The 27,518-nt window shown below is 41.8% G+C and overlaps 2 protein-coding genes across 3 annotated transcripts in view; both read right to left on the bottom strand.

The window, feature by feature from the left end:
- The window catches only part of RBP7 (retinol binding protein 7), a 37,609-nt gene extending 37,204 nt beyond the window's left edge, over positions 1 to 405 (bottom strand). The window contains exon 1 of the mRNA XM_044668669.1: positions 295 to 405. Coding sequence (XP_044524604.1) covers positions 295 to 405 — 111 coding nt within the window. The remainder of the gene's footprint in view (positions 1 to 294) is intronic.
- A 5,701-nt stretch (positions 406 to 6,106) lies between these two features.
- Positions 6,107 to 27,518, bottom strand: part of NMNAT1 (nicotinamide nucleotide adenylyltransferase 1) — a 38,079-nt gene continuing 16,667 nt past the window's right edge. Inside the window, exons 1-5 of one of the 2 annotated variants that reach the window (XM_044671264.1) lie at positions 21,225 to 21,327; positions 12,434 to 12,583; positions 8,749 to 8,932; positions 6,882 to 7,021; positions 6,107 to 6,614 (exon numbers count right to left, since the gene is read on the bottom strand). In XM_044671264.1, the coding sequence (XP_044527199.1) occupies positions 6,211 to 6,614; positions 6,882 to 7,021; positions 8,749 to 8,932; positions 12,434 to 12,583; positions 21,225 to 21,252 (906 nt within the window). In that variant the 5' untranslated portion in view covers positions 21,253 to 21,327 and the 3' untranslated portion in view covers positions 6,107 to 6,210. Of the gene's footprint in view, positions 6,615 to 6,881; positions 7,022 to 8,748; positions 8,933 to 12,433; positions 12,584 to 21,224; positions 21,328 to 27,518 lie in introns of those variants that run through there. The other variant, XM_044671265.1, reaches the window with a different exon arrangement.

Genomic DNA, 27,518 nt, shown 5'->3' with positions numbered 1-27,518 from the left:
AGCCCTTGCCACTCTGTTTTAGAAATGATCGTAAGACAGCAGGAAAGGGTTTAAAAATAAAACGAGCTCAGAGTAGCATCATACAATCTCTAGAGGGAAAATTGTTCGATATCTAGGTAACTCGAGATTCATTCCTTGAATGTAGGGTCCGTTGGGTTGAAAGTATTGGAACTGGACTTTATTGTAGAATCATGAACTCTGACCAGATTCTTGGGACAGTGGTTGGGCTTATTTTGAGTCCTGATGACCATGGTAAAAGGATGTTTAAATGCTACACGTATTTCCTATCCCTACCCTATTGTTCCCAAACTTGGCCAGAACACGAACACGCTGCAGATGTAACAGGTAATTCCAGTTGTGTTGCTTGTGGACAACTTGAATAGGGCATGGCCGAAGAAATGCCATCGAGGATCACAGATCTGGAGCTGGAAGGGTCCTCAGAGACCCTTCATTTTACAGATGGAAATTGAATAAGCCCAAAGAGGTGTTGTGATTTGCCCAAAGTCACTGAGGTGACGACTGGCAGAACTGGGATTTGAACACTGGTCCCGACTCCTAATCCAGGGCACTTTTCTGGGTATGTTTCCTCACTCTGAATTACGTCCCACTCACTTGAAGCAAAGTTGGACGTGCTCACAGGGTTGTATTAACTAGCACGTGCTCTGAAATGTGTGAAGTGCTCGTTCGAGCCTCAAAGGTTGCCCTGTAAGCCGGTGGGACAGATGTTATTATCCCCATTTTACAGATGAGGAAACTGAGCTGGGAAGGGTTAAGTGAGATAAGAAGACTTTCACTCCTCTGCAATTCAAATACGCTTACTATGGGGTCTCAGCTCTGGAGAAGGCCACATTCCTGTCGGAGCTCCTGCTTTCTCTTGGCCTGAATACACGCCATCGTGCTCTGCTATAAGTAGTGCACTATAAATATTCTTCCTGCACTCACATAAGGATTGGCCACCTTCTGGGCCAGAAGAAGGCGTCGTTCAGCCAGTCTGATGCCCATCAGGGCAGAAAAGGGTTCGTTCGGCTGCCTCCACGGACACCTGCTTAGTCTAGTTCTACCTGTGCTGCTAAGAAGCTTGTGATGACCTTCAGCCTCTAGCTTGGACCAGCTAACACAGCAGCTTAATTATGAGCCTTCTGCTGCCCTGTGGAGTGATGAGCGATGAGTATAGGGTCTTGTGGCCGCCGGCGGAGTCACCGAAGCATGGAATATCAGAAGTGGCCAAAGGAGCCGACAGCCTGCCCTCAGCGCTCTCCTTATGCAGAAGGAGCCCACAGGGAGGGCCCCGGCTCCCATGACCCTCTCAGGCTGTTCTCATCCTCAAGGCTGCATCTAAGGGCTGTCACTTAAAGGGACCTCTCAGGCCCTCTTGTAGAAGAGTGTAGACGATATTTTCTAGTGGCTTCTAGGAAGCCACTCTTTAAATTTACTGTTTCCCTTCTGCAGGCATCAATAAAAAGGAATTAACTGCTCTTTCAGGGGTGACTATGAATGATCCGTGCCTTTGATTGGAGTGGCTTCAGTGGTAGGTGGAGGAGTTGAACCCCGGAGACCCACAGTTTCTGGAATGAGCACAAGAATGGGGTCGGGTGTGGACTGAACAAGATTCTGAGCAGTATTTTCAAGGAGCTAACTAGGTGGCCCGATGGCTTCCCAGTGCTTTGAGAAATGTGATGTAGACAGTTTTGTGGAGTAATTTTGCATGTGTGTGGGAGGGAGGGGGGTTTGAGAAGGTAATGAATCCTTACCAATGGGGGATAGCAGATGGGTGGTGATAAAACCCAAATCATTTTTCTAATATTCTCCAAATTTTGATCAAATAGAATTTAATTTAAGTTTGTCAATTACACAAGTAAACAATATACATATGAAAACCCTCTTGCCGTGACTCCTCAGTTTATCCCAAACCTCAATCACACAATTATGAAAAAAAAAAAAAAACCAAGCCCCAAATCCAGCAATTCCCCACTCTGTCCTTTGATGTAGTTTTCTTTCTTTCTTTTTTTTTTTTTAAAGAAATTTACCTTCAATACTGTGTATTGGCTCCAAGGCAGAAGAGTGGTAAGGGTAGGCAATGGGGGTCAAGTGACTTGCCCAGGGTCACATAGCTAGGAAGTGTCTGAGGCCAGATTTGAACCTAGGACTTCCTGTCTCTAGGCCTGGCTCTCAATCCACTGAGCCACCCAGCTGCCCCCTGTAGTTTTCTTTTGTAAAAAAAAAAAAAAAAGACTTCTTTTCAGGGCAGTTAGGTAGCCCAGTGGATAGAGTGCTAGGTCTGGAGCTGGGTTTCAAATTTGGCCTCAGACACTTTCTAGGTATGACCGTGGACAAGTCACTTAACCCCAATTGCCTACTCCTTGCTGCAACTCTATCTTAGAATTCGTACTAAGACATAAGGTACGGATTTAAAAAAAAATTAATGCCTTGTTTTCCCCCTCTCCCTAAATAAGCTCAAAACATTCATTAATAGCATTTCCCTATGAACATAATTGTTACAATCTCCATTATTTCGAGGGGAAATTCAGGCCTTGATGACACCCAAGGCTCCGCTATGCAGTTAGCAACATCCTGAGATAAGGGTCTTGGCCGATGTGGATGGTACACAGTGTGTTGATGTTCTATAAATGTCACAATGGGGTAATTCCAGCGTGACCGAGTCTTTTGAAGAGGTCATGCATGCTTCACACAGTGTCCCAAGGTGGACACATTCATGGCTTTCTATTGGTTACTGTGTGAGAAGGCACAATTTTCTCCTGAGATCAGATGAATAGAAGTTTTGCTCCCGTGGCCTTGGAGTTGAAAAGAGATGGAGGAGAAAAAGTGGCGAGTGTCCAAGTCCTGTTTCTGTGTCTCCTCTAACTCCCCAAGGATGAGCATCCATTTCTTCAAGGGGTAAAAAATCAGAAGTTATGACTGGACAGCTCCTGCCTCTTCTTGGTGAAAGCTTCCATTGTGGCAAACAGGCACAATTCTTTCTTGACTAGCACAATGGGGCTCACAGCAAGAGGATGACTGTAGCGGCTCGACTTACTTGATCGAGAAGGGGGGGTGGGGTGGGGTATCCTCAGGCCTCCTTTGGGTTTCCCTGGGCTACACACTTGGTATAGTTTTTGAGAATAAAGAGGTGGTTGTAGAGTCTAAGCTTGGGCATCTTCATTTCCTATCTTTGTTTCTAGCTCAGACTGGGCTGAAAGTGCAGAAAAGGTTCATGATCCCAGGATGTTTTTTAGGAAACTTGAACTTTATTCTTTTTAGTTCCATTTTTGCTGGAAACCACCATTAGGAAATGCCAAGGCTGTTCCATAAAAAGCTGCTTCCTTTCTTTCTTTAAACAACTTTTTAAAACTTACTGAGTTTTCATCTCTAATACCCAAATATGCTAGTGTTTTTTGAACAAAGTATGAGCATGGATCCAGGACGATAACCTTTGACTTCATTTTTCTATAAAGAACAGCATTAATAATAATTTGATTTGATTTAAATTCCTTTGAGAAAATGAAAGATAAGAAAACAGAATGCTGCTGAGACACAGTAAGAAATGTAGGTGATGTAAAAATAAGTTAAAAAAAAAAAACCAACCAGTGCTCTTCAGATAAATTTCTGGATTATTAAGAGGAGCTTAGGGATGTTCAAGTCACATCACCAAACTTGGGCTGCTATCATACACATTTTCCATAGGCTATATTAGGAACATTTATTTTGATTAAATGCTTTTGGGATGTAGGCAGCTAGGCAGCACAGTGGATAGCTGGGCCTAGAGTTGAGAGGACCTGGGTTCAAATCTGATCTCAGACACTTCCTACCTGTGTGACCCTAGACAAGGCACTCAACACCTCTTTATCTAGTCCTTATCCTTCTGTCCTAGAGTTGATACTAAGATAGAAGGCCAGGGTTTAAAAATGGTACAGTGGATAGAGTGCCTGGGCCTAAAGCCAGAAAGAACCGAGTTCAAATCCTGCCTCAGATCCACTTACTAGCTGGGTAAGTCACTTAACCTCTGCTTGACTCAGTTTCCTCTTCTATAAAATGGAGTTAATATTACCAATTACCTTACAGAGGTGATGTGAGGATTAAATCAGGTATTTTGCAAACCTTAAAATGCTATGTAGATGCTAGCTAAGTGTTATTACTTCTGCCATTTGGACTTATGATTTTATGCATCTCAAGTGTAGAAGCTCTTTCCCCTGACACATACAGGCATCTAGCCTATAACTTAGAGCAGGGGTTGGCAACGTATGGCTCTCGAGCCATATCTGGCTCTTTTGAGGGCCAGATATGGCTCTTTCTGCAGGAGCCATAAAGTCCATTTTTTTTCAGGCGCTGTTACAGGAGCGGCACTGTGAGCACTGTACGGCTCTCACGAAATTACATTTTAAAATATGTGGCGTTTATGGCTCTCACGGCCAAAAAGGTTGCCAACCCCTGACTTAGAGAATCCTAAAGAGAGTGGTTTAAGGGGGCTGGGGGGACACAGCTAGGTGGCTCAATGGATAGAGCCAGGCTTAGAGACAGGAGGTTCTGGGTTCAAATATGGTCTCAGACACTTCCTAGTTGTACGACCTTGGGCAAGTCACTTAACCCCCATTGCCTTGTCCTTATTACTCTTCTGCCTTGGAACCAATATACAGTATTGATTCTAAGATGGAAGGTGAGGGCATTTAAAAAAAAAAAGAGTGGTTTGAGAAGGCAGGAGATTTGTCTAGCATTGATCACACAGTCAATAAGGATTGGAGACAGGGCTTAAATTCAGGTTTTCCTCATCTCAAAGTCAGTCTTCTACCCATATTGTGAAATATAACAAATGTATTCTAATTAAACATGAATCTTCTAGTTACATTTTTTCCACAGCTGTGGATCTTCAATGGAACTTTTTTAAAGTATTGTTTTAGGAATTAAAACCAAAGGGATTTTAAACAGAGCAATGATTTGCTTCTGCTTGGCTGGAACAATCAAACTAGAACGCTTGAGTTCAGCTTTTTATTTGTAATAAACACAGTGTGTACCTTCTATTCATTGTGCTTTGGAATTTCTCACTCTAAAGCTGGAAAGCTTCTTCCCTATTGACCAAGACACTAAGTGAATCCAAGAATGCTGGTGGATTTGTAAATTGATCTAACAATTCTAGAGAGTAATTTGGAACTATGCCCAAAAGGCTATAAAAGTGTGCAACACCTTTGATCCAGCAATACTACTAAGTCTGTATCTCAAAGAGATTATAAAAAAAAGGGAAATGACTTATTTGTATAAAAATATTTATAGCAGCTCTGGAAATTGAGGGAGATTCAATTAAGGGGATTCCCCATTAGTTGGGGGATGACTGAACAAATATGATTGTAATGGAATATTATTGTACTATGAGAAATGATGACCAAGAGGATTTCAGAAAAACCTTGAACTGATGCAAAGTAATATGAGCAGAACCAGGAGAACCATGTACACAGTAACAGTAATATTGTACAATGATCAACTGGAAATGACTTAGCTGTTCTTAATACAAAGATCCAAGACAATCCCAAAGGACTCATGATGAAAAATGCTATCCATCTCCAGAGAAAGAACTGGAGTCTGTATTCAAATTGAAGTGTAACATTTTTCATTTTATTTTCTTTGTTTTTTAAAATATATGTCTTCTTCTACATGAGGAAAAAAATGGAAGTGGAAAATGTTTTGGAAAAAATTTTTTGTATGATAATGTTTTGTATGATAGCAATGCATAACCAATATCAAATTGTTTACTGTCTTAGGGAAGAGGAGGGGAAGAAGGGAGGAAGAGAATGTGAAACTCAAATGTTAGAAAATGAATGCCAAAAATAGTTTCTACATGGAATTGGAGGGGGAGAAAAAAAAAGGAATTCCTTAAGACTCAAAGAGAAGAAAACAGCAGCCTTTAGTGCACTGAACAGATCCCATGGAAGATTTGTAGAAAGACATACTAAGTCTCACACAAGATGAAATGTATTGTGGTTGCTAGTTGTACCCATGGGAAAAACAAAAATCATGGTTCTGGCAAAGTAAACTAAAAATTTTAAATTATCTCAGACTATATCATTCATCACAGCCAAGGTTTCAGATAAAAATGCAAAACTTAAGTTTTTTATTATATATTAATTGTTAACTCTTGTTTATAAAACAAGATCCTGTCTCCTAAAGCCTGGTCACTTCACCTCCAGAGGCCAGGACTGAAAGATGGCCATTGCTGGTGCTCTTCTACTGCTTGGCTTCTTGTGTGTGTTTCTGCAAAGGGGCCAGGACAACATTTGCATTCTTGTCCTCACTCTCTGAACTGTACAAATCATACTTTTCAATGTATTGCCGGACAGGTTCTGGCACCAAATATTGGATGCTCTGGCCTCTCCTCAGAGCCTGCCGAATCTTTGTGGATGAGATGTCATTGGTAATCCATTCGGTGACCAGGTGAATGTTGTGCCTGTGTTTCCAAAGAACATCTGACTCATAGATAAATTTCTCAGCATTATTTCCAGCCCGGGTGATACACACAAGCCCGTAGTCTGCCACAATGGTGGTGATATCTTCCAGCTTCCACAAGTTGGGGACACCAAAAGACTCCAAAAGATCTGCTCCACACAGCAACTTTAACTGTGGTACAGTATCTGGGGAGAAGAATAAAAAATGTTTTTAATGTGAATTTCTCTCTTGCCTCCTGCCTCAACAAAGATCTTCTCTCAGTTTCTTGAATACCTGCTAGAAACTTAAGACTCCATTTACTCCCACGAACCAGGCAGTGCCTGCATTCTTCATATACCTTTCTACCATCTTTCATTATCCTCTAGATTAAACCTAATAGGAAAAAGGAAACACCTGCCTGGGTGAACAGTCACAGGCCCAGCCAAGCCAAAAAGTTCAGCCAATGTACTCACCTCTATGTTCTGATGTTGGCAATTTCTTTTTACTAAAATTCTGGCATTCGTCAATCCTCCTCCTCTTCCCTCCAGGATGTAGTGAAGAAATGGAGCTGCTAATGCCGGAGTTCCTAGCTTCTAATTTCTGCCGATGGTAGCTGCAAACAGAATATGAGAAGCCCATGGATGCTAGAGGACCTCTGACAGATGCATTTTCGCCTCTCCTCCCCAGCAGGCCCCACTGAAAATACTGCTTTAGTTTTTAACATAACTTCTGGGGTATGTTCTGTGTCCCCAGGAGATCGAGAATCCTCTCTGGAAATTTAATGACTATAATTTTGTTTTGTAGGTGGGGAAGCTAAGCCAGAGTCAAGCAACCCAACAACAGAGTCCAAGATGATGCCAGGGACAAAATTCTACTCTCCTGCCTCAGTCTTATACTCTCTTTATTAGATTCCACTGAATGCCAGGATACAAAACAGAACTAAGTCTGCAAACACAACCCACTCCAAAAAGTGATGCGAATTTATAGCTCCATCTTTAGGACAGGGCTCAAGAAGACTCATTTAAAATATAAAGTGGGAGGTGGGGGTTTCAGTTATCTTTAAAGTTGTCACTTTCTGCTCAATCTCTCTGCCTCCAGGCTCTGCTCACTCCAATCCCTTCTGCACTCTGCTAGTAAAATCGATTTTCCCCAAGACTAGGTCTGACCTGTTCAACAAACTCCATGGGCTCCTTATTACCTCCAGGACTTCACCTCTGTGTCCTGGATTCCTTTAAGCCTCAGCTCAAGACCCAGCTTCATCAAAGAGCCTTTCCTAGTCTCCCCTACTCTGTGATTATCTCCAGTTTTATCCCGTGTAGATCTTCTGTGCATAGAGTTGTTTACATGTTGTCTCCCCCATTAGATTATGGCCCCAGGGTCTACAGCCTCACATTCCCTGAGAGTGAGCTATTTCTGTCTTTCTTTGTATTCCCATTTGGCACACAGTAGGTGCTTAATAAGTGCTTGCTGACTGGAATGACTCGTAAAAATCAAGAGATTAAAATCTTCTGAAGAGAGCAAAGGAAGTTATGAAGGCAACAAAGATAAAGTGTTGGGGCTGATAGAGTTTCACATAATTTTTTTTTCCTCTTTATTCATGTTTGTTTACAAGTTTCACATTCATAATAAAGAAAAAGTCTAAATCAATAGGCTCCTATTTAATACTGTGACTAGTTGTTATGGTGGTCAGTTTTGTTCAACTACTTTTTGGCTTTTTACTCTGTCACAAGGACAGTCCAATGAGTAGGAGGCTAAGGTATATATTCAGAGATTAAGGAAAAAGAAATACAAAAATTATCACAGACATCTTCAAACATGTACATGCTCACTCTAAAGCCCCAAATAATGAGGGTTCTAGTAGGGGGATAGCCAGAGAGTGGGAAAGGGAGAGAGATAGGACGGCTTTTGGCTGTACCAGCCTATGATGAGTTTGAGGAGAGTGAGTGATATATAGGTGACGGGGATGACAAGAGTTCTTGGAGCCTTTTGAAAGACTACAGGTAGGGGCAGTCAGGTACTGGGGGAGGGGAGGAAAACGGCAGGGAGAGAAAGAGAGAGGGAGAGGGAGGCAGAGACAGAGAAAGAAAGAGGGAGAGAGAGAAAGAGGGGAAGAGAGACAGACAGAGAGGGGGGAGAGGAAAGAGACATAGGGGGCGGGGAGGGCACCAAATCCCCCAGCTGGCTGAGCAATGGTCCTTGTGAGGTGCTTTAGCTGTAAGAAGCCACATTCTGAAATTTCTGCAGGACACTAAAGGGTGGCTGTCTGCTGAACCTGTCTATATGCTGGCCTGGGGCAGTACAGGGTACCCTGGGGGAGGCTGCAGACCCTGGGGCCAATACCTGAGCACTCTGACCGTCTCTATCCACTCATTCTGCAGGCTTTCCCAGGCATCCACCTCCAGCCATCTGGAGCACTGTGCGGCAAGTTCTGCCATAGTGACTCGGTGACAGGAACTGATGAGTCCTTTCTTCTTATACGCATCACCAACAGGGGAAATGATGCCTTTAATAACTTGATATCTTCCTGCGCAAAAGAGTTCAAATGAAGACTAGTTAGAATAGCTTGGGTTTTCATGCAGTGCTAGAATTCTGCCACCCCCTGATCCCTCCTTCATGACGGGGTGAGGTGACCGTGGGCCCAGTGATCTGCTGCTGTGTCAGCTGGGCTCTAGCACTAGTGAAGCTTACTGAGATGGAAAGATTTCAAGTAAGCACTCAGTGACAAACAATGTGTCACACAACAAAACCCACTAAATTACATCTCTGCAGTATTATTTTGGTCACAGGAAGATGTAACATATGGAAGGACTGCCATTTGTTATTAGTGGAGGGAGTGCCCCTACCCACGATAAAGGGATCCTTCACAGAAGCAGGTATTATGGACCATTTTCTTTAAGCCGCCAACTCCTTTACTAGTCTTTTAACAAGACTCTTGGAGCATTGTAAAGACTCAGGAACAAAAGGAGTCCATAAGACTGAGACGAGAGAGGGGCTCTTGAGGTCCTCTTAGGCCGTCCATCCCATGATTTCACAGAAGAGTGATTTGCCTAAGGCCATATGGGGGAGATACCAAGTTTCCAGATCCCAAACCAGGGTTTTTTTCTGCCCTGCCCCACTGACACAGCAAAGCTGGTGAGAGGACTGGCAGTTCTCCTCAGGTTGTGAAGCAGAGTCCACAGTTACTAGAGTTACTAGAGAATATCTGAATACAGCTATCACTTATTGGATGACTTGGCTCCCCTGTGCAGTTTGTCTCCTTATGGACTTTGTTTCCCTCTGGGGAAATCCTTCTCCATGAGTCAGAAGCTGTGAGAGAAGACAGATTGTTCTCTCCTGGCTCTGAGGGCTCCCTCTGCTACGGCCATGTCTCTCTCCCTGTGTCACACACAAAAACATACAAACATACACAGACAGATATACACACAAACACACACCCTTCTCTGAAGCCTCCACAGAGCTCTAGGGCAGATCACTCAAGGCACCAGGAACACTTGGGCTACAATCCACACAGATGTCAGTTTAGAATCGGGGTGCTGACGGCCCTGGCATCTGAGAAGGCCATATTCTATGGTCATACAACAACACAAGCACCTTTTTTTTTTTTTAAATATTTTTAAACCCTTAACTTCTGTGTATTAGTTCCTTGGTGGAAGAGTGGTAAGGGTAGGCAATGGGGGTCAAGTGACTTGCCCAAGGTCACACAGCTGGGAAGTGTCTGAGGCCAGATTTGAACCCAGGACCTCCCATCTCTAGGCCTGGCTCTCAATCCACTGAGCTACCAGCTGCCCCCACAAGCACCTTTAGAAGATGTCGATTCTTCCACTTACTTGAAACAAACTGTGTAGGGCCAGAGACTTGCTACTTGGAGGAGACTGCAGGGGAGGATTTCTCCCCCTTTTAAAAAGTTATAATGATGCTCTTTTTTTTTTGGTAACACAGCACTGTTATTTCCAATTATTCCAATCAGCCCGACCACTTCCTTTCAGCCCTATATACCCCTCCTTATACCAAAGAAATATGGCCAAAGGAAACCAATCTATGCCCTGGGCTCTGTCTGCACACTCCCACCCCCTGTCCCAGTTAGAGTCCTATACCTGCCTGGTGACAGCAGGAGGTGTGTTTCTTTTCTATTCTTCTTTTTTTAAATCCTTACCTTCTATCTTGGAATTGATACTAGGTTTCAGTTCCGAGGCTGAAGATTGGGGTCAAGTGACTTGCCAAGTGACACAGCTAGAAGTGTCCCAGGCTATATTTGAACCCAGGATCTCCCATCTCCAGGCCTGGCTCTCTATCCACTGAGATACCTAGCTACCCCTAGGAAGCATGTTTAACAATTCATACAGCTAGTCACTCTGTTGACTAGAATCCCCCAGTTCTGATGAGTTCTGATGGAGGAGTTATCAAGGGTTCATTGTGAACAATTCTATCCCCCAGTTCACAAAGGCTACCACATCAGGCCTAGCACTATGGGACCCTCTTCTGGTTTCACTAAGTATATAAATTGGCTGTGAAGGGTAAAATCCGCGGCTTGATGTTTTAAATCAGGGGTACTGATTCTGCAAAGTAATTTAGACAAAGGCTCCAGAAGCTAGGATCCATGATTAAATGTTGCTGAGGCTCTTCTATCTCCCCCTCTCTAAAAGCATAATAAAAAAAGAATTGGCCTCATAGGTCACTGGTCACACATCCTGGTTAACTGGATCCCTCCTCTTCAATAGTGTTCTCACTTACCTGTACCTACCTGAGTCCAGATAAAAAATGTTGTAATAGGGAACAATAAACATTCAATATTCCCTGTGAACAGAGCACTGGGCTGATTGCGGGAGGGAGGGGGGATTAGAATTTGGCTAAGACATCCCTGATCTCAAGGAGCCTACGAATCTTCTAAGGATAAAGCACCATTACATGTGCCTATAATGCAGACTATTTCTCAGTAGTTATTAAACATATTAAGAGATGTAGGATGATCAGGATTACATGAAGAATGAAAGGAAAGGTCATGACCAATCAGGAGGCTCAGGAAAGTTTTCAGGGAGAAACACCCCTATAAGGGCCTCCCACCTGTGTGCATTGTGCAGTCCCATGCGTGGGACACGTTTTTGCCTCCTGTTTAGTTCCCAGAATCTTTTTTTTTCCTTCAAAGCTCATTATAGTATCATCCCCTTAGGACAGCTTTCCATCACTGGTCCCTCTTCCCCTTCCAACTAAAACATTGTCTACTCTATACACTTCCCCCAACTATCTGTGTGACTGTCTGCCTCAAACCCATCACCTGCCTGGCATTAGACTTGTTTTCTGCCCACACCACACAGGAACATAAATTCCTCATGAACAGTTACAGGTCCTTCCTTTTCATCCTTCTTAGCACCAAACCCAGTGCCCCACACAACAGACCTGACTGACCCTGTGATTTCAGTGGTATCAAACTCCCAGGGAGGAAATACTCCATGCTACTAGTGCAGACTGCCACCTGCTCTGTAACTATGAGCCTTCAAGCAGGAGGCTAGCCCTGGAGGGATAGGCCTTGCGTTCAGATCTTGCTTCCTTGGGCCTCAGTTTCTTCCTCTGTAAAAGGAGAAGGGAGGCTTAGCGGGCCTCTGAGGTCCCTCCCAGCTCTAGAGTTTTGTCCATCACCCCAAGAGCTGCCTGGGGCATGCCCAGGGTCCCACAGTCAGGATGAGTCAGAGGCAGGCCTCTTGTCTCCATGGCTAGCTTTCTCACCTCTAACCTTACTGCTTGTTAATGGAGTTTTCTGTGCCAAGGTGATGGCATACAAAGGTTGGGTAAGAACTGGACAGGGAAGAGGGGAATGGGGAATCCCAGGACTGAGTCCAAGCTCCGAGGGGTGTCTGGGGAACAGAAGTATCATGGCCCAAACACTGTGTTCAGGGTACACTACGAGATGAGGTTGGGAAGAATAGGGGCTGCCAGCCGCAGTGAGATTCGAAGACCAGGACAAGAAGCCTGAGCCCTCCTCTGGCAGCACAGAGGGTCCCACTTGGAGGGTGACAGATTACTACAATACCTGTGTCGTTCATGTAGTCCCTGGCCAACTCAAACAACCGCAGGTGCATGTTGGTGATAGGGTTAAAGGAGCCACAGGCCAGGAGGACCACCTCTGTTTTCTTGTCTGAATTCTCCATGGCCTGGACTCGGGGCTGCGGGATTTTACAACCTACGAAGGAAAGGAAGAACAGGCAAGGTTGGTGAGGATCAACACTGGCTAGAAGGACTTCTCTTGAAAATTATAACACAAAAAACTATGAAGTCATCTTGGTAACTCATGAGATTGTCTACACTGACTATCAAAGGGGGAAGGGTCATAAGCCTAGTCATGCCTTAAATTTTTTTTTTTACACCCTTACTTTCACCCTTAGTAACAATCCCAAGACAAAAGAGCAGCAAGGGCTAAGCAAACGGAGTTAAGTGACTTACCCAGAGTCACACAGCTAGGACGTGTCTGAGGTTAGATTTGAACACAGGCCCTCTCAACATTAGACCTCTCTTTTTTCTGGGTCACTTAGCTGCCTGGGTCATGCTTTCTTTCTCATTTCCCAGGGCTATATGTGCTTAAGGACTTATCACCAGAAGTCTGGTCATGACTGGATGAATTCTTTGGCTGTGGTCACCCATCAAACAAAATATAAAATGGCCCTCAAGGGAAAGAGCAACCTTAGCAAGTGGCTGACCCAATCCCCTCATTTTATTCATTTTTATTTTGACTTTAAACAACTTTAAAAAAACCTTACTGAATAATAAACTTTATTTTAATCAACCAGCAAGTATTTATTATCAATAGTCAAGTGTTTTTTTCTTTTCATTATTTAATTTTTCCCCAATTACTGTAAAAAGTTTCCAACATTTTAAAAAGAATATTGAGTTTTAAATGCTTTTCCTCCCTCCTTCCCTGCAACCCTACAAACTCTTTGAGATGGTAAGCAATCTCATATGGATTTTATATGAGCAATCATGGAAAACATTTTCCCATATTAATCATTTTGTGGAAGGATACTCAAATAGATAAAAAATTAAGAAAGTAAAAAATGTTTGCTTTGGTCTGGATTCAAGACTCAGTTCTTTTTCTCTGGAAGCACTTGGCATTTTTTATCATGAGTCTGTTGGGATAGTTTTAGATCATTGTACTGCTGAGAATAGCCATTACTCATAGTTGTTCACTGTAAAGTATTCCTGTCACTGTACAATGTTCTCCTGGTTCTGCTTACTTCATTCTGCTTTAGCTTAAGTCTTTCCAGATTTTTCTGAGCGCTTCCTGCTTGTCATTTCATATATCACAATAGCATTCAATTACAACCATATGCTATAATTTACTCAGTAATTCCCCAATTTATGGGTATCCTCTCACTTTCCAAATTTTTGACCTACTTAAAAGAGCTGCTTTAAATATTTTTGTACATACTGGTTCTCTCCCTGCCCCTTTTTTAAAACCTCTTTGGGATACAAACCTAGTAATGGTATTGCTGAGTCAAAGGGTAGGTATTGTTTTATAACCCTTTGGACATAGGCCCAAATTGCTCTCCTTAATGATTGAATCAGTTCACAACTCCCCCAATAATACATTAGTGTCTCAGTTTTCCCATATTCCCTTGAAGTTTTGTCATTTTCCTTTTCTGTCATTATAGCCAATCTGATAGATGTGGGGTGGTATCTCAGTTATTTTCACATTTCTCTACATAATAAAGATTTAGAGCATTTTTTGCATTTAAGTTAGGGTTTCTTTTTCTTTTGAATATTTTCCCATAGTTACATATTTCATGTTCTTTCCCTCTCCCCTACAAGTTAGGGTTTCTTAACCTTCATGGTATCACAGGCCTCTTCAGTAGCCTGGTAGAGAACCTATGGTTCTCTTCTCAGAATATTTTTAAAAAATTCCTAATTGGAATGCTAACTTTTGCCAATCCAAGTATTTTATTACATATATTTTTATACCATTGCAATCACGGAATACACACTAGTTTGTGTTCTGCTTTTTTCCCATTTAACATGACTTCATATAAACACTTCCAGGTGATGACACTAGTCCCATCTTCACTTTTGATAACTTGACAGCATTCTCTTGGGTTAACAGACTGTTGTTGAGCATTTGGAGCACTTCCAAAGTTTTACTATCAGAAACTGCATAGCTGATGGCACATCCATGCTGCCCATCATGGTGATAAGTGTGTTCTATGGGGCCACGTCCCCTGCTTAGTCCCCAAAAGTCCCAACTGAGGTGTTGTTATCCCGGTGAAGGTTAACTTGTTTCTGTTACCTGTGAAGGTAACTGTTTACTGCTCTCTCTTTTGGCTGATTGCCAATAGCTTTATCCACATCATTTCACTGGGATTTCCCAACAACTCTGTGAGAGAGCCAAAAGGATTATTGTTTCCATTTTACAAATGAGGAAACAGACTCAAACAAGTTAAATGATGTGCTTATGGTTCTGATGATCCTGTGGAGATAGCAATGTGCTGTTAGAGGGAAGAACACTGGATGTGATGTCAAAGAACAGGATTCAGGTCTTGCCTCTGTCACTCATCTACCAGCCTGACCCTTGGCCACATTACTGAATCTCCCCGGGCCTTTAGGTTCCTAAACTGTAAAGTGAGGGAGCTGGATGAGAGGCCTCTGAGGTCCCTTCCAGAACTAGATTTATTATCCCATGAACCCAGGGCCTTCCTAATCCCAAATCTTGTCTTTTATCCACAATGCCAAGAGGACAAGGAACTCAGAGGATATATCAAGGTACCCAAAAAGGATGGGTGCCATTATACAAAACTCTTAAGATTTATAAAAATTTCACTTGCATTATTTCACTTTGAGCATGCTCCATGAGGTACAGAGGAGTTAATCACACAATGACCAAATATCAAAGGCAGAATTTGAACCCAAATCTTTCTTGACTCTCAGTCTAACCCTCTTTCCTTTGCACATGCTGCGTTTGGTTAAAACCACAGTAGGGTAAGGGCAGCTGGGAAGCTCAGTGGATTGAGAGTTAGGCCTAGAGACAGGAGGTCCTAGGTTCAAATCCGGCCTCAGACACTTGACACTTCCCAGCTGTGTGACCCTGGGCAAGTCACTTGACCTCCATTACCCACCCTTACCACTCTTCCACCTAGGAGCCAATACACAGAAGTCAAAGGTTAAAAAAACAAAACAAAACACAGCAGGGTGTTGGCAAGGGCTAAGTTGGGGCAGAAATCAATGAGAGCACTTTTAATCCTGTTGTTTTTTTTTAAGGCTGTTCAATGTGGAGCACTTTAAACTTATTTTTCCAAAATGCTCTTACTGGTAAGAACAGTCTACATCAGTGGTTCCTAAACTTTTTTGCCCTACTGCCTCCTTTCCAGAAAAAAATATTACTCAGTGCCCCTGGAAATTAAATTTTTAAAAATTTTAATAGCAATTCCCTGGATCGCTGCAGCACCCACCAGGGGGCGGTGGCGCCCACTTTGGGAATCATTGGTCTACATGATCAAGTTTTCAGATTTTCCTCTATTCTTTCTTAGGATGTTTACCAGTAAATACGGGTCAGAGGTATGAAAACCAAGGTTCTCCAGAATGTTCTCTGAATGCTCTCTCATTTTTCCAAATCACCCTGACTTGGATTTTCTCCTCCATCTTGGCTCCACTCCTAGAGAGTTCAGCACCCATCTGGTCTTGCTCCTGGGAGCCAGGCCTCCATACCTCCTGCCAGATATTCAGCCACACACATAGCATTAGAATGTCTACTCCTTGAAGGCAAGCATTCCCTTGCTTAGCACAGTGCTTAGCACATAGTAAGGGCTTTTAGTGAGTGAGTGCTCTACCTTGATCTTGGTTAAGTCACTTTAACTCTGTGTCTCAAGTATGCTCTTCTGTAAAATAGGAGGGTTGGATGAGATGACCTCTAAGCTTCTTTTAATTCTGTCTATCCTATCTGCTCAGTGTCCTTTTTAGTTTCAAATCCCCATATCAGTAAGGCACATTCAACCGAAAGCCTGCTCTAACTCTGAGCCTTTTTTGTAAGTTTGCATGTTAACTATTTGGCTTCAAGTATGTCTACAACTCACTTCGACCTGCTGTGGACGCCTCATTACCATTCCCTTAACCCTTCCTCCTGTTATTTTTTATACTTGGCCAGTTCTAGAAATATACTCCCCTCCTACACTCCCTAGATTAAAGTCTCCCTTTAAAAAAGAAAAGAACACCCCATGCAGCGACTACCCCTAACAGTGAATACAGCATTTGGACTCTCCTTTTCTAATGCTAGGAGAGGAGTTTTCTGTTCTTGCTTTCTGGTCCTATTACTGGTTTTTGCTTCCTTGGAATTCCTTTTCTTTTCTGTGATCATTTCATGAATTTTGTTGTTTGGGCACATTGTTCTTTTGGTTCTGCTTATTTCACTCTGCACAGGTTCACATGAATCTTTCCATGCTTCTCTGAACTATTTTCACATTTGACATTTCTACATGAAAATATTATATTTACAAAGCAGCTTCTTTTTTAGCCAATCTACAACTGAAGGCCACTTATTTTGTTTGTAGATCTCTTGGCTTAAGCAAACAATGCTAGTCCAATTTCCATTGGAAAAGAAATCAATGGCAGTAAACTGGGCTCACTGAAACAAGAGTATGGCCAGTTGTTTCCCTCTTACTTCCATGGCAACCAAGTCATGAATTACCAGCTCCTGCGCAAATGGAACTGCATTATTATTTGCCAACACCTGCCCTCCTAGGTGAAGCTGGGGATGGGGGGGCCAAGGGTGGAGGGCAGTGACTACTGTCATCTGAGCCAACAGTGTTCCAGCTCTGCCTGTCACAGGCAACTGCTGCTTTATTCTCAAATGAGAATCATTGAGAAGCACAGCCAGCCTGGGAGAACAGAAACTGTGCAATAGGATGGTTCCATCTGACCTCAAGTCTAAGGGCCAGGAATGACCCCAGGGACTAGGATTTCTACCCGACTGAAGGAAAGGCTTAGGTAAGGCACACTTTAAAAAAAATTTTTTTTGATAATGGGGAATAGGGGGCAGCTGGGTAGCTCAGTGAATTGAAAGCCAGGCCTAGGGATGGGAGGTCCTGAGTTCAAATATGGCTTCTGACATTTCCTAGTTGTGTGACTGGGCAAATCATTTAAACCCCATTGCCTATTCTTTGCCACTCTTTTGTCTTGGACCCAAAACATAGTATTGAAGAGGTAAAGGTTTTAATTTTTAAAAAAAAATTTTTTTGGGACAACTAGATTTTAATGTAACTAGTTTCCTTTGTGATCCTATGTATTTTATTTTATCCATTTAAAAATATGAATCTAGAAAGAGTATGTAGGCTTTACCAGACTGCCCTGGGGGTTCAGGATGCCACAAGTGTTAAGAACTCCTGCCCTTGGAGACTTGACACCAAGGCTTTGGTTTCTCCTTGCTCTCACAGGCATTCCAGTTTATGTTGGCCATGATTCACTTTTGTTTGGTGTATACAGCCTATCACTTATGCTGCTGGCTTCCCAGACCTACCCACCTCAGGATGTAAGTATCTTTATCTACAGGCAGTTGGGTAGGGGATAGAGAATGTGCTGAATTATAGAAGAATTGTGATTTCTTTATGAGGCATTAGCTAAGTCAAATTACTCAATTAAAAATCACAGATTTAAAAACCAGGCCAGGAAGTTTGATAGGCAAAAAAAAAGGGAATGAAATCTTTACTCATCCAGCTTTCCAAGTAATAATGTAACTTGTCTGTATTTCGGAAGAGTCACTAAAGTGAAGCTTCATTTTTTTCCCCCAAGAAGAGCAGAATTTAAGCATCCAAATAAGGGCTCCCCTGTCCCAAACAATCTGCCTCAAGGACTTTCAACATGAAATTCAGAATAGCCTCCACGGGGCAAAACTTTATGCTTTGAGGCTGTATTTAACTTCTGTAAACACCCAAGTGTGAGAGCCAAGCTACAAAGTGCCAGTTCTAGGTCTAAGAGATTTTTCTCTTATGGCTCATATATTTACTTGAAAAGCAATTCCCAAAAGGAAGTTCCAAAAATATCTGGAGCATGGCAATATCAATGATTTGGGGTCAAGGTGTCTATACTCCATGCATGGATGTGAAAGAATATTTGTGTCAAAAATAAATCAGTCTTATTTGCAACATTAACAAAAAAAAGGTTTGGGGTTACAGAGAGATTATACCACTTAATTCCCCCAAAAACCCATTCCAATGGTCTGAAGGACATTATTATGTCATCTGAAGCCAGACATGATAGAAATGGGTGGTCCCAACTCCAGGATATCTTCAATTGGATGAAACTTATCCCAAGTATATGATGATGTGCATATCATGACAAAGATTTGTGCTCTGGGAGACAAAATCTCTTTGGGAGCAGTGAGAGAAAAAGAGCAGAGTCTATTCAGTTAGAAGAAGGCTTGACTTTGCTGCTAAAGAGAGCCTTAAGTTCCAAGTTTATTCGTGAGGCAGAGCAAGCCACAATTTTATTCCAATGGGATTGATTTTAAGGGTAGAATGGCGGCAAGGCTGTAGTTTAACACTGCACTGCCTTGTAACAAAACCCAGAGCTGGTTTCTTGGAGAGGATTCTAGTCCTGAATAAGTAATGCACAAACTATGTTCAGCCAGGTGACCGTGCTCTTCTCTGGACTGGCCATTCTACTCCTTCAGTTCTGGATCCTGTTCAGGTAAGCTCTTACCCAGCCCTTGCAACAATCAGTACTGGGTAGGGGAGTATGGGTAGCCCTAGGCAGAGACTTAAAGCTCATCTTACCTGCAGAGGTGCTGTACCCAGGCAGGGTGATCCCTGATATGAATTTAACTGCAGCCTGTCCCATTGTTTCTTCTCCTGGCCCCAATAAGATCTAGCCACCTTTTTGAAGATACAAAATGATTCATACAAAATTTCTAGCCTAAGTTTAGGTGAGCTAGAGAAGATTTGGCAATAGGTGTAACCCACGACCAGCACTTGCTTCTTAAAGAATCGGAAGCCATTAAAAATGAGCCAGGGAGAGAAATTCATTGTTGCAACCTATGCATTCCCTGGAGACCAATTCCTACTCACACAACATGAGCTAATGTCTCTAAGGCCCGAGGGTGACCCGGCTAAAATCACCTAGACAGAATAAAACTATCTCAGTAAAGATCCTCTGCTGGAAAGCTAGATTGAAGCTACCAGGAGCTAACAAGGAACTTTTGCTCTAAGTCAGTGGTGAGAAGGATAATTTGATGCACTTGGACAGAGCACTTGGCATCAAGAAAATGCATTCATTAAATGCAGGTCATCTGGAAGCTCAAAACACCTGGAAGATTTCTAATATGCTTGGGATTTCTAATAAGCTGAGACAGCAGAAAAGACGTATCTCTGTCAGATGCCAAGCAGGATCAACCAAACTCTGAACTTGGAGGCTGCCATTATGAAGGCAATGGGGAGATGGAAAGAACTCTGGACCTCCAATCAGAGGACCTGTGCATGAATCCATCGTGACTGCCATCATTTCCCCTTCTGAGTCTCCAGTTTCCCAACTGTGAGATGAGACAATATCTCATGTCCTTCCAGCTCTTAATCCATGCTCGATTGTTGCAGAAGGCTTGTGGTATCACAGATTGAGAGCCTGAGAACCTTGAGAAGTCATCTGTCCAACCCCTTCTTTTTGCAGATGAGGAAATGAAGCTCCAGAGGAAGGGACTTGTCCAAGGTCACAAAAGTAGTAGTAGCACAGTTGGGCTTTGACAAGACCCCATCTTGAAATCCAGCACACTTTCTACTAGATTACACTGCCTCTCATATATTTATCTTTCATTGCAAAGAAAAGAAATCTCTTAAAATTATTTTCTCCTCAAAGCATCATATTAATGTGAACAGCATTCTCTCATTTGGATGTTTCATATTCAAAGTAGTTTGGTTAACTGGAAAAAAAGTCATGGGTTATTTCTGGCCTTGCTAATAGTAGAGGACAAAGGACAAGTGAAAAACCATCTGTCTGGAGCTCCAGAAGGAGAGGGGATAGCAGTGCTGAGTTCTGGCTGAACCTGCAGGTTATGGGATTATATGTCCTTGATTTCCAGGCCCAGATCTGCCCACTTCTGCAGCCAGCCTCTCCTCTACAACCTGGTGGTTACCATCATCTTTACTTTCTTCACCACTGGTAAGTTCCTGACCATTCTAATTGAAAATTGCGCTACAGGGGACAAACAGGTCACTTCCTGAACACTGTTCCATCTTCCCAGAACTGACATACAGAAACAAAAGAAGCTGATTCCATGTCTTGGGTCACTTTATTAATTTATTCTTTATTAATTTATTTGTTTGAGCCCTTACCTTCCGTCTTGGAGTCAATACTGTGTATTGGCTCCAAGGCAGAAGAGTGGTAAGGGCTAGGCAATGGGGGTTAAGTGACTTGCCCAGAGTTACCCAGATGGGAAGTGTCTGAGGCCAGATTTGAACCTAGGACCTCCTGTCTCTAGGCCTGGTTCTTAATCCACTGAGCTACCCAGCTGCCCCCCTGGGTTACTTTAACTTCTAGAAATATGTGTGTGTACATGGATATAGATATATAGACAAAGACATGAGGTGCATTTATACTTAAGAAGTCATCCTTGTCACAGTCCAGCTCACTTGTTCACTTCTCCTTTCAGGCTTGGCTTTGCTCCTCCCCCAGGTAGAACCAGGGCCCAAGGCCCTGGCGGGTCTCTTTTCAGTTTTTGGTGTTGCCTCCTTTGCTGAGGGAGTCTGCTCTATGGTCTTCACTGCCCTGGCCTCTGACTGTGTAAGTTTCTGAAGGAGCATGCTTCTAAAAGTTCATCTTAACCTGAATCACATAAGAAATTATACAGACAAACTGACCTTTTCGTTCTTCATCTGAGGCCTCCATCTCTTCTCTCTAGGCCTTTGTACTGGTCATGTATTGCTCCCTGCCTGGAGTGCACTCTCTTCCTCCTTCCTCATCTGGTAGATGATACTTGGCAGATGCTTGCTGATTGAAAATGGAAGCCTCACCACTAGAGTATTTAGCACATACAAAAAACAAATATTTGTGTGAGGAAAGAAGGAGCTGACTCCTCAGATGGATATCTTTATTTAAACAAACTTAATGGTGGTGGAAGCATGATACATTCAACTGAATAATAAGGGATTTTTAGCCTAGACCTCCGAATTCATCAGGGCAGGAAACTCTACCTATGTTGTTCTGCAACTCATCTACAACTTATTGCTTATTGCCTTAGATGAGGCCCTGAGAGGCTCGCTCACGTGTGTCTGAAGTGGGACTTGAACCCTCATTCTCCTGATCTAAGGGTATTCACTATATCACACTATAATATTAAGGAATAATTAAGGGATTTTTATGTTAGTGCTTAAAAATTCCATATTCCTAGGATAATCTAAAAACCATTTATGATAATGGCAAGAAATTAAATTGGTGTGGCCTAGTTTGACATGAGAGTAAATTTCCTATTTCTTGCTTTACCAGTCAAAGAAATATCAATTAATTCTCCCATAGAAGTCTTCACTGATACAGATTTTCAATGCATTTTCATATATAAAGAACAACCTTTCACAAAATCTTTCTCATACAGGAGAAAACAACCCCTGAACTTTACTACTTATCTCTGCTCTTGTCAGCTGGCAGCTTGATTTGTACAGGTAGGTGCGAATACTTGTCATGGGCCCCATTCTCATCATGGAGGAGTAGACTAAACACAGTTTATGGACAGTTCAGGAAAAGCAGCTGCTAAATTTAGAGCAAGTGAATCAGAGAAAGCTCTGATTCTTCAATCAAAAAGGACAAAAAATTATAGTAGGAGAAATCCTTTTTTAATATTCATTTTACTTCCATTTTAAAAGAAATGTATTTTTTCCCCCTCTCTTTAGTGTTCTTCTTCATCACAGGGCTGATCCGGTTGGTCAACATGGTTTCTCTGGACCTGGTGCTAAACAAACAGCAAGACACTGGTCTCTGGGTCAGGCTGCTCCCTTGTTTCAGATAGCTGCCTTTGGCAGGTTGGGCAAAAGTCTGAGGTGACCACAGATTTTTGCTGGTAGCATTTGCACACAAGTCTCCCATCCCATCTTTTTCTAGCTAAAAAGATGAGCTAATCCTTGCACTAGTCACAAAAGACATGATGTCTAAGCAAAGGGCTGAATTCATTTTTAACTACTCATATGCATTGACCACAGGAGGCTGATAAACAGTTGAACTCAAATCACGGGGAATTCTGAAGCATCAAATTCCCCCTCAATATGATCATTTCTCCAAATACTCAAAAGACATCTGACATCTGTTCTGACTTTCTGGATTTGTTTTCAGTTGAAATAAGTTGGCAGTAAGGGCTTGGGGACTGCCTAGAGCACAGACCTTACCTAGCATCAGCTGGAAGTGTTGCTATGGAAACAACTGCTAAAAAAGAGGAAGAAGGAATTGGTAGCATCTCTGTAAAAATGCACAAAGCTTTAGTTTTAAAAGAACAAAATGACTAAGAATGGATGATTTGAACAGGATCAAGTTGTGGCTTCTAAAAAAAAAAATCAGCACTATCCCTTCCCCCTTTTAGGTTAAAACAGTCTTTCTGCATCTCAACACCTAATTGTGATCTTCTAGAGAAAGCAGGTCATTAAATTGCATCATGGCTAGACTCTTTCTCCCTCTGTGTCTGTTTACAAATTGGAGGTTATTAATAGGGAAAACCTGGAGAGAGAGAGAGACACACACACACACACACACACACACACACACACACACACACACACACTCCAACACTCACCCACCCCCACCCTCAATCTTCACTGTTGTTAGCACTGGCAATCTTGCTCCTTTTCTTCTTCCTCTTTCTTCTGGAAATGCAGCAGGGTATTTGCCAGGAAGAGGAAGTCCAGGGCTACAATGTAATAAACAGCTTCTAAACTGGTCACATTTGGGAACATATGACTTAATGACTAGGGAACACTTGAAATCATTTTTCCTTCATGCTGGTATCTTCTTACAGTAGGGGGAGTTGGCTGTTAACACTTATTTCCCAGAAAGAGAATAACACAGCAAAAGTCTACCAGATTACCAAAGAGAGGCAAGCCCAACATGGCATATAGGTCTTGAGGTTCAAATTCTGTATGAAAAATACGAGCTGAAGAGCCATGGGAGAATCACTAAAACAAACAGTATTATAGTAATGAAGAGGTATTGGGCACATTCCCAGACCACAAAGAGGAATCCTGTTCAGGGAGAAAATACTCAGCAATCCCAGCCCCTACTCCAATATGGGTGGGAGGAGCCTCTTTCAATTGGCTGAATGGCCAGAATGGGTTGTATCTTTAAAATCATAAGACTGGAACAGTCTTGTTCTTTTACCTGCAGTCTCCAGAGGGGATAAGGGGGGAAGGGCTACCTTCTCCTGGTCTCTTAGATTCTGCGCTGCCCACACCCCCAAAACATCCCCAAAACATGCCAGGGGTTTTATTTGAGTCTGTTCCATTTGCCCTTTTCAGTTCTAGGCACAGGCAGTAGAATCCTGGGATCCCTACTGAACCTGGAATCTAGCCATGGAGACCTGAGAGTCAAGATTCTAGGCCGCATGTGCAGTTATCCAGCCCAGAAGGGAAGCTCTGAGAAGCCAGGATACTTGAGACTTGAGTCCAGGAGGAATTCTGGTCTTGGAATTTGGGGCTGTGCTATATAAGAATTGAGCTAAACTGTGAACTGAATCTACTTTCTCTCAGTAGAGTATGAAGTGGTGAAAGGGAGGATTAAGCCCCCACATACCTGTGAAGTAAATATTCCTTTGCAAAAGCAAATCTCACTGTTCCAAGGTTAAATGGAACCAGCGAATAGGGGTCTTCCTACAATTGGGGAAACATTTTTAGTGGGGGTTGGGGTCAATGGCAGAAAGCCTAAACACTCCAACCCCCCTTAATGGTATTGGAGAACGCACCTGGCCCTCAGGCAGTGGGGACCAGAGTAGATATAGCATAAGTTTACTAATTATTATTGAGCTACAGGCACAGCCAGACTTCCAGACCGATGAAATCATAAGTCCTTGACATACTGACAAATTCACAGTGATAACTAGGAGAAAAAGAGGTTAAAATGTAGACCTAGACCTTATAAGTCCTTTAGTCCAGTTCTCCCTTCATCTGACAGAAACCAAGACCCAGAGAAGTGAGTGACTTGCTCAGGGTCATAAAGATAATGAGGAGAGCTGATTCTCAACAGATTCCCAAATCCTGTTGGTTATGCTAGCCATGCTCCCTGCCCTCTCTGAAATTACAATCAGCTATAGCAGTCACTTTTTGGCAAAACCTATTGAAAATAAAAATCCTGTAATAAATTCTATTTTAAAATTAGAACTTCCAGAAATGAGGGGGAAATGACAGGGATAATGGACAATCTTTGCAGGTTTCTTTGAAAGTTCCCAACAACTTTAGTCAGTATTATTTCCTCACGAAATGTATTAGTCCTCCCTGGCAGAAAGATCTGTTCAATATTTCTAACTTGAAATTTATCCCAGCTTCAGGAAAAAAAAAACAACCTACTGAAATTCTACTTTTTAAGTTAGATTATGTGAGTCTAACAAAGTTAACTTGAAATTTCATTGTAAACTACAAATTTCAGAGATAAAAAGCAAATCTGAGGCATCCCACACCTACTGAAAAGCTCTGCTGCTTCATTATTAATCACCAGATGTTTTACTCTTAGGAATAATTTTATGGTATCCTATAGTTTCATCATTTCTGCACCAAAATCAAGAATCTATTTTAGCTGATGTCAGATTCATTAAGATCTGTTTTCATTTTGTCCCACTGATAATCTTATAAACTAAGTTGTTTTCTGACACAAGTGAGGATTTTAAAGTAAATAAAAAAATATAAGCCTTTCCTAAAACAAAATGCACAATGAGTGTTCATACAGAATCTTTAAGTATTTTAAAGTAAATCTTATTTCATGGATATCTTTTGTTTTTGCATTTGCTTAGGTAGTGGAATAGGCAGAGTGCTAGACCTGGAATCAGGAACTTAAATTCAAATCCAGCCTCAGACACTTATTAGCTTTGTGACCCCAGGCAAGTCACTTTACCTCTGTTTGCCTCAGTTTCCCCAACTATAAAATAAGAGATAATAATAGCAGGTATCTTCTCAGGGTTGTTGTCAGGATCAAATGACAAAAATATTTATAAAATGCTTAGCATAGTGCCTGGCATATAGTAGGTGCTATAGAAATGCTCTCCAACAGCAATACGACTGGTCAGACTTTCCCTCCAGAAGTATACAAAACCTAATACATATAAGATCAATAAGTAGTCTAGAAAAATAAACAAACAAAAACCCATCATGAAGAACTATTACAATAAAAGGGATCCTTAAGACACAAGCCCAGAAGAAATTATTCTCTACTCCAAAATATATACAAAAAAACCCCCAAAACCCTACACCTTGGACACATAAATAGCTCAAATTCCTAGAAGATATAAAGCAAGAATTTTTAAAAAGACTTCAAAATATTTTTATCAATGAAATGAGAATACTAAAACAAAAAAAATGGAAATGAAATGAGCTATAGAAGAAAAATGGGAATTAATAGCTTGGCACAAGAAGCACGAAACTTTGCTCAAGTAACACTCTCCTTGAAAATTTGAATGGACAACATAAAAGCCAATGACTCCAGGGGACAAGAAGAAACTTATAAAGATTTGTATGAATTGATGCAGAATGAAGTGAGCAGGAAAAGAGGAGAATAATTTATATTAAATATAATAAAGACAAACAACTTTGAAAGAATTAGGAACTCAGGTCAGTGTAATGACCGATGGTGATTCTAGAATATGCTATCCCTGTCCTGATAGGATTCAGAGTACAGAATGAAATTTTTTTTGGACATGGTCAATGTGGAAATTTGTTTTGCTTAACTCTATGTATTTGTAATGGTTTTTTAAAATTTTTTTAATTTTTTTAAAATTTTTAAAATTTTTTAAAAATTCATTCTCAAATTATGGAGGGGTATCAGAAGAGAAGGGAGAAGGGAGAGCTTTTGCTGATTGAAAAAAATATATATAAAAAGAAAAGAAATAGAAAAGATGGCTAACATGTTTTCCCTGTTAGACGTGAACAAAGGATTATGGAACATTAGTTTTATTGTTTGTCCAAAGGCAACAAGAACAATCATTCCACGGGACATTTTGCTACCTTGTCCTGTGGAGTGCTTGCAAAATGATAACCATGAAAATATTTGAAGGTTACGTGTTATCTGTTGCTGAGGCTGAGGAAGCAAAAAATTATTTGAAGACGCAGATGAAACTCTTCCAAATAAAACCAACATATTCTTTGATGCTTGTTGACTTTAAAGACGGCAGCAGGATAGAAGAGTAAAAAAATACACTGGAAAATTAGACTTAATAGTAATGAATTTAAGGTCAAAGACTTATAGAAATCTCTATACATCATAAATATTTTCTTCAAGAAAAAAAAATGGAAAGCATTACACATGACCAACTCTAAAAAACATCACACACACAAAAGGAAACTATATTTTTGACAGAAAGAATACCGAATACTTGTGAGAGGCATTCCTGGGAAACAACTGTTTGGGGGTGCCCTACAAAACTTTTATGCAGCATAAGCAAGAATTTATTCAAGAGAGAGCAAAATTTAGTTATATTTGGCCAAAGAAGAGGCCCTGAAGAGTCAGTTTGCATCCTGCAAACAGCACAACTTGACTCTAGATACCCCAGACACAGCTGGGGGGAAGCCCAAGTCAAAGGATCTGACCATCAAAGCTACAGTCACAGTTTCTGAGAACACCAAGTAGAAAGCAAAAGATGAATGAAGAGGCAGTGGCAAGAAGACCCTCATGAAAAGTGAAGCAAAGAAAGAGGAATCTTTCTGGATTCTGAGAGGTTTGGTCTAGGATACCTTTGCAGAGGAGGCAAGGGATTTTTATGACTTTTGGTACTGTTCTGGTCCAAAATATCTGACAAAGTCATCCCAGAGCATTTGTCATTCTAAGCAGCTCCAAAGGAAACTAAAAATGGAATAGAGACTGGGAAACCTGGAAAATGGACTAATAGAAATTCTCTCTCTCTCTCTCTCTCTCTCTCTCTCTCTCTCTCTCTCTCTCTCTCTCTCTCTCTCTCTCTCTCTCTCTCTCTCTCTATA

This window comes from Gracilinanus agilis, chromosome 3 (assembly GCF_016433145.1).
Source record: "Gracilinanus agilis isolate LMUSP501 chromosome 3, AgileGrace, whole genome shotgun sequence".
Taxonomy (NCBI): domain Eukaryota; kingdom Metazoa; phylum Chordata; class Mammalia; order Didelphimorphia; family Didelphidae; genus Gracilinanus; species Gracilinanus agilis.
This window is presented reverse-complemented; position numbering and strand designations above follow the sequence as displayed.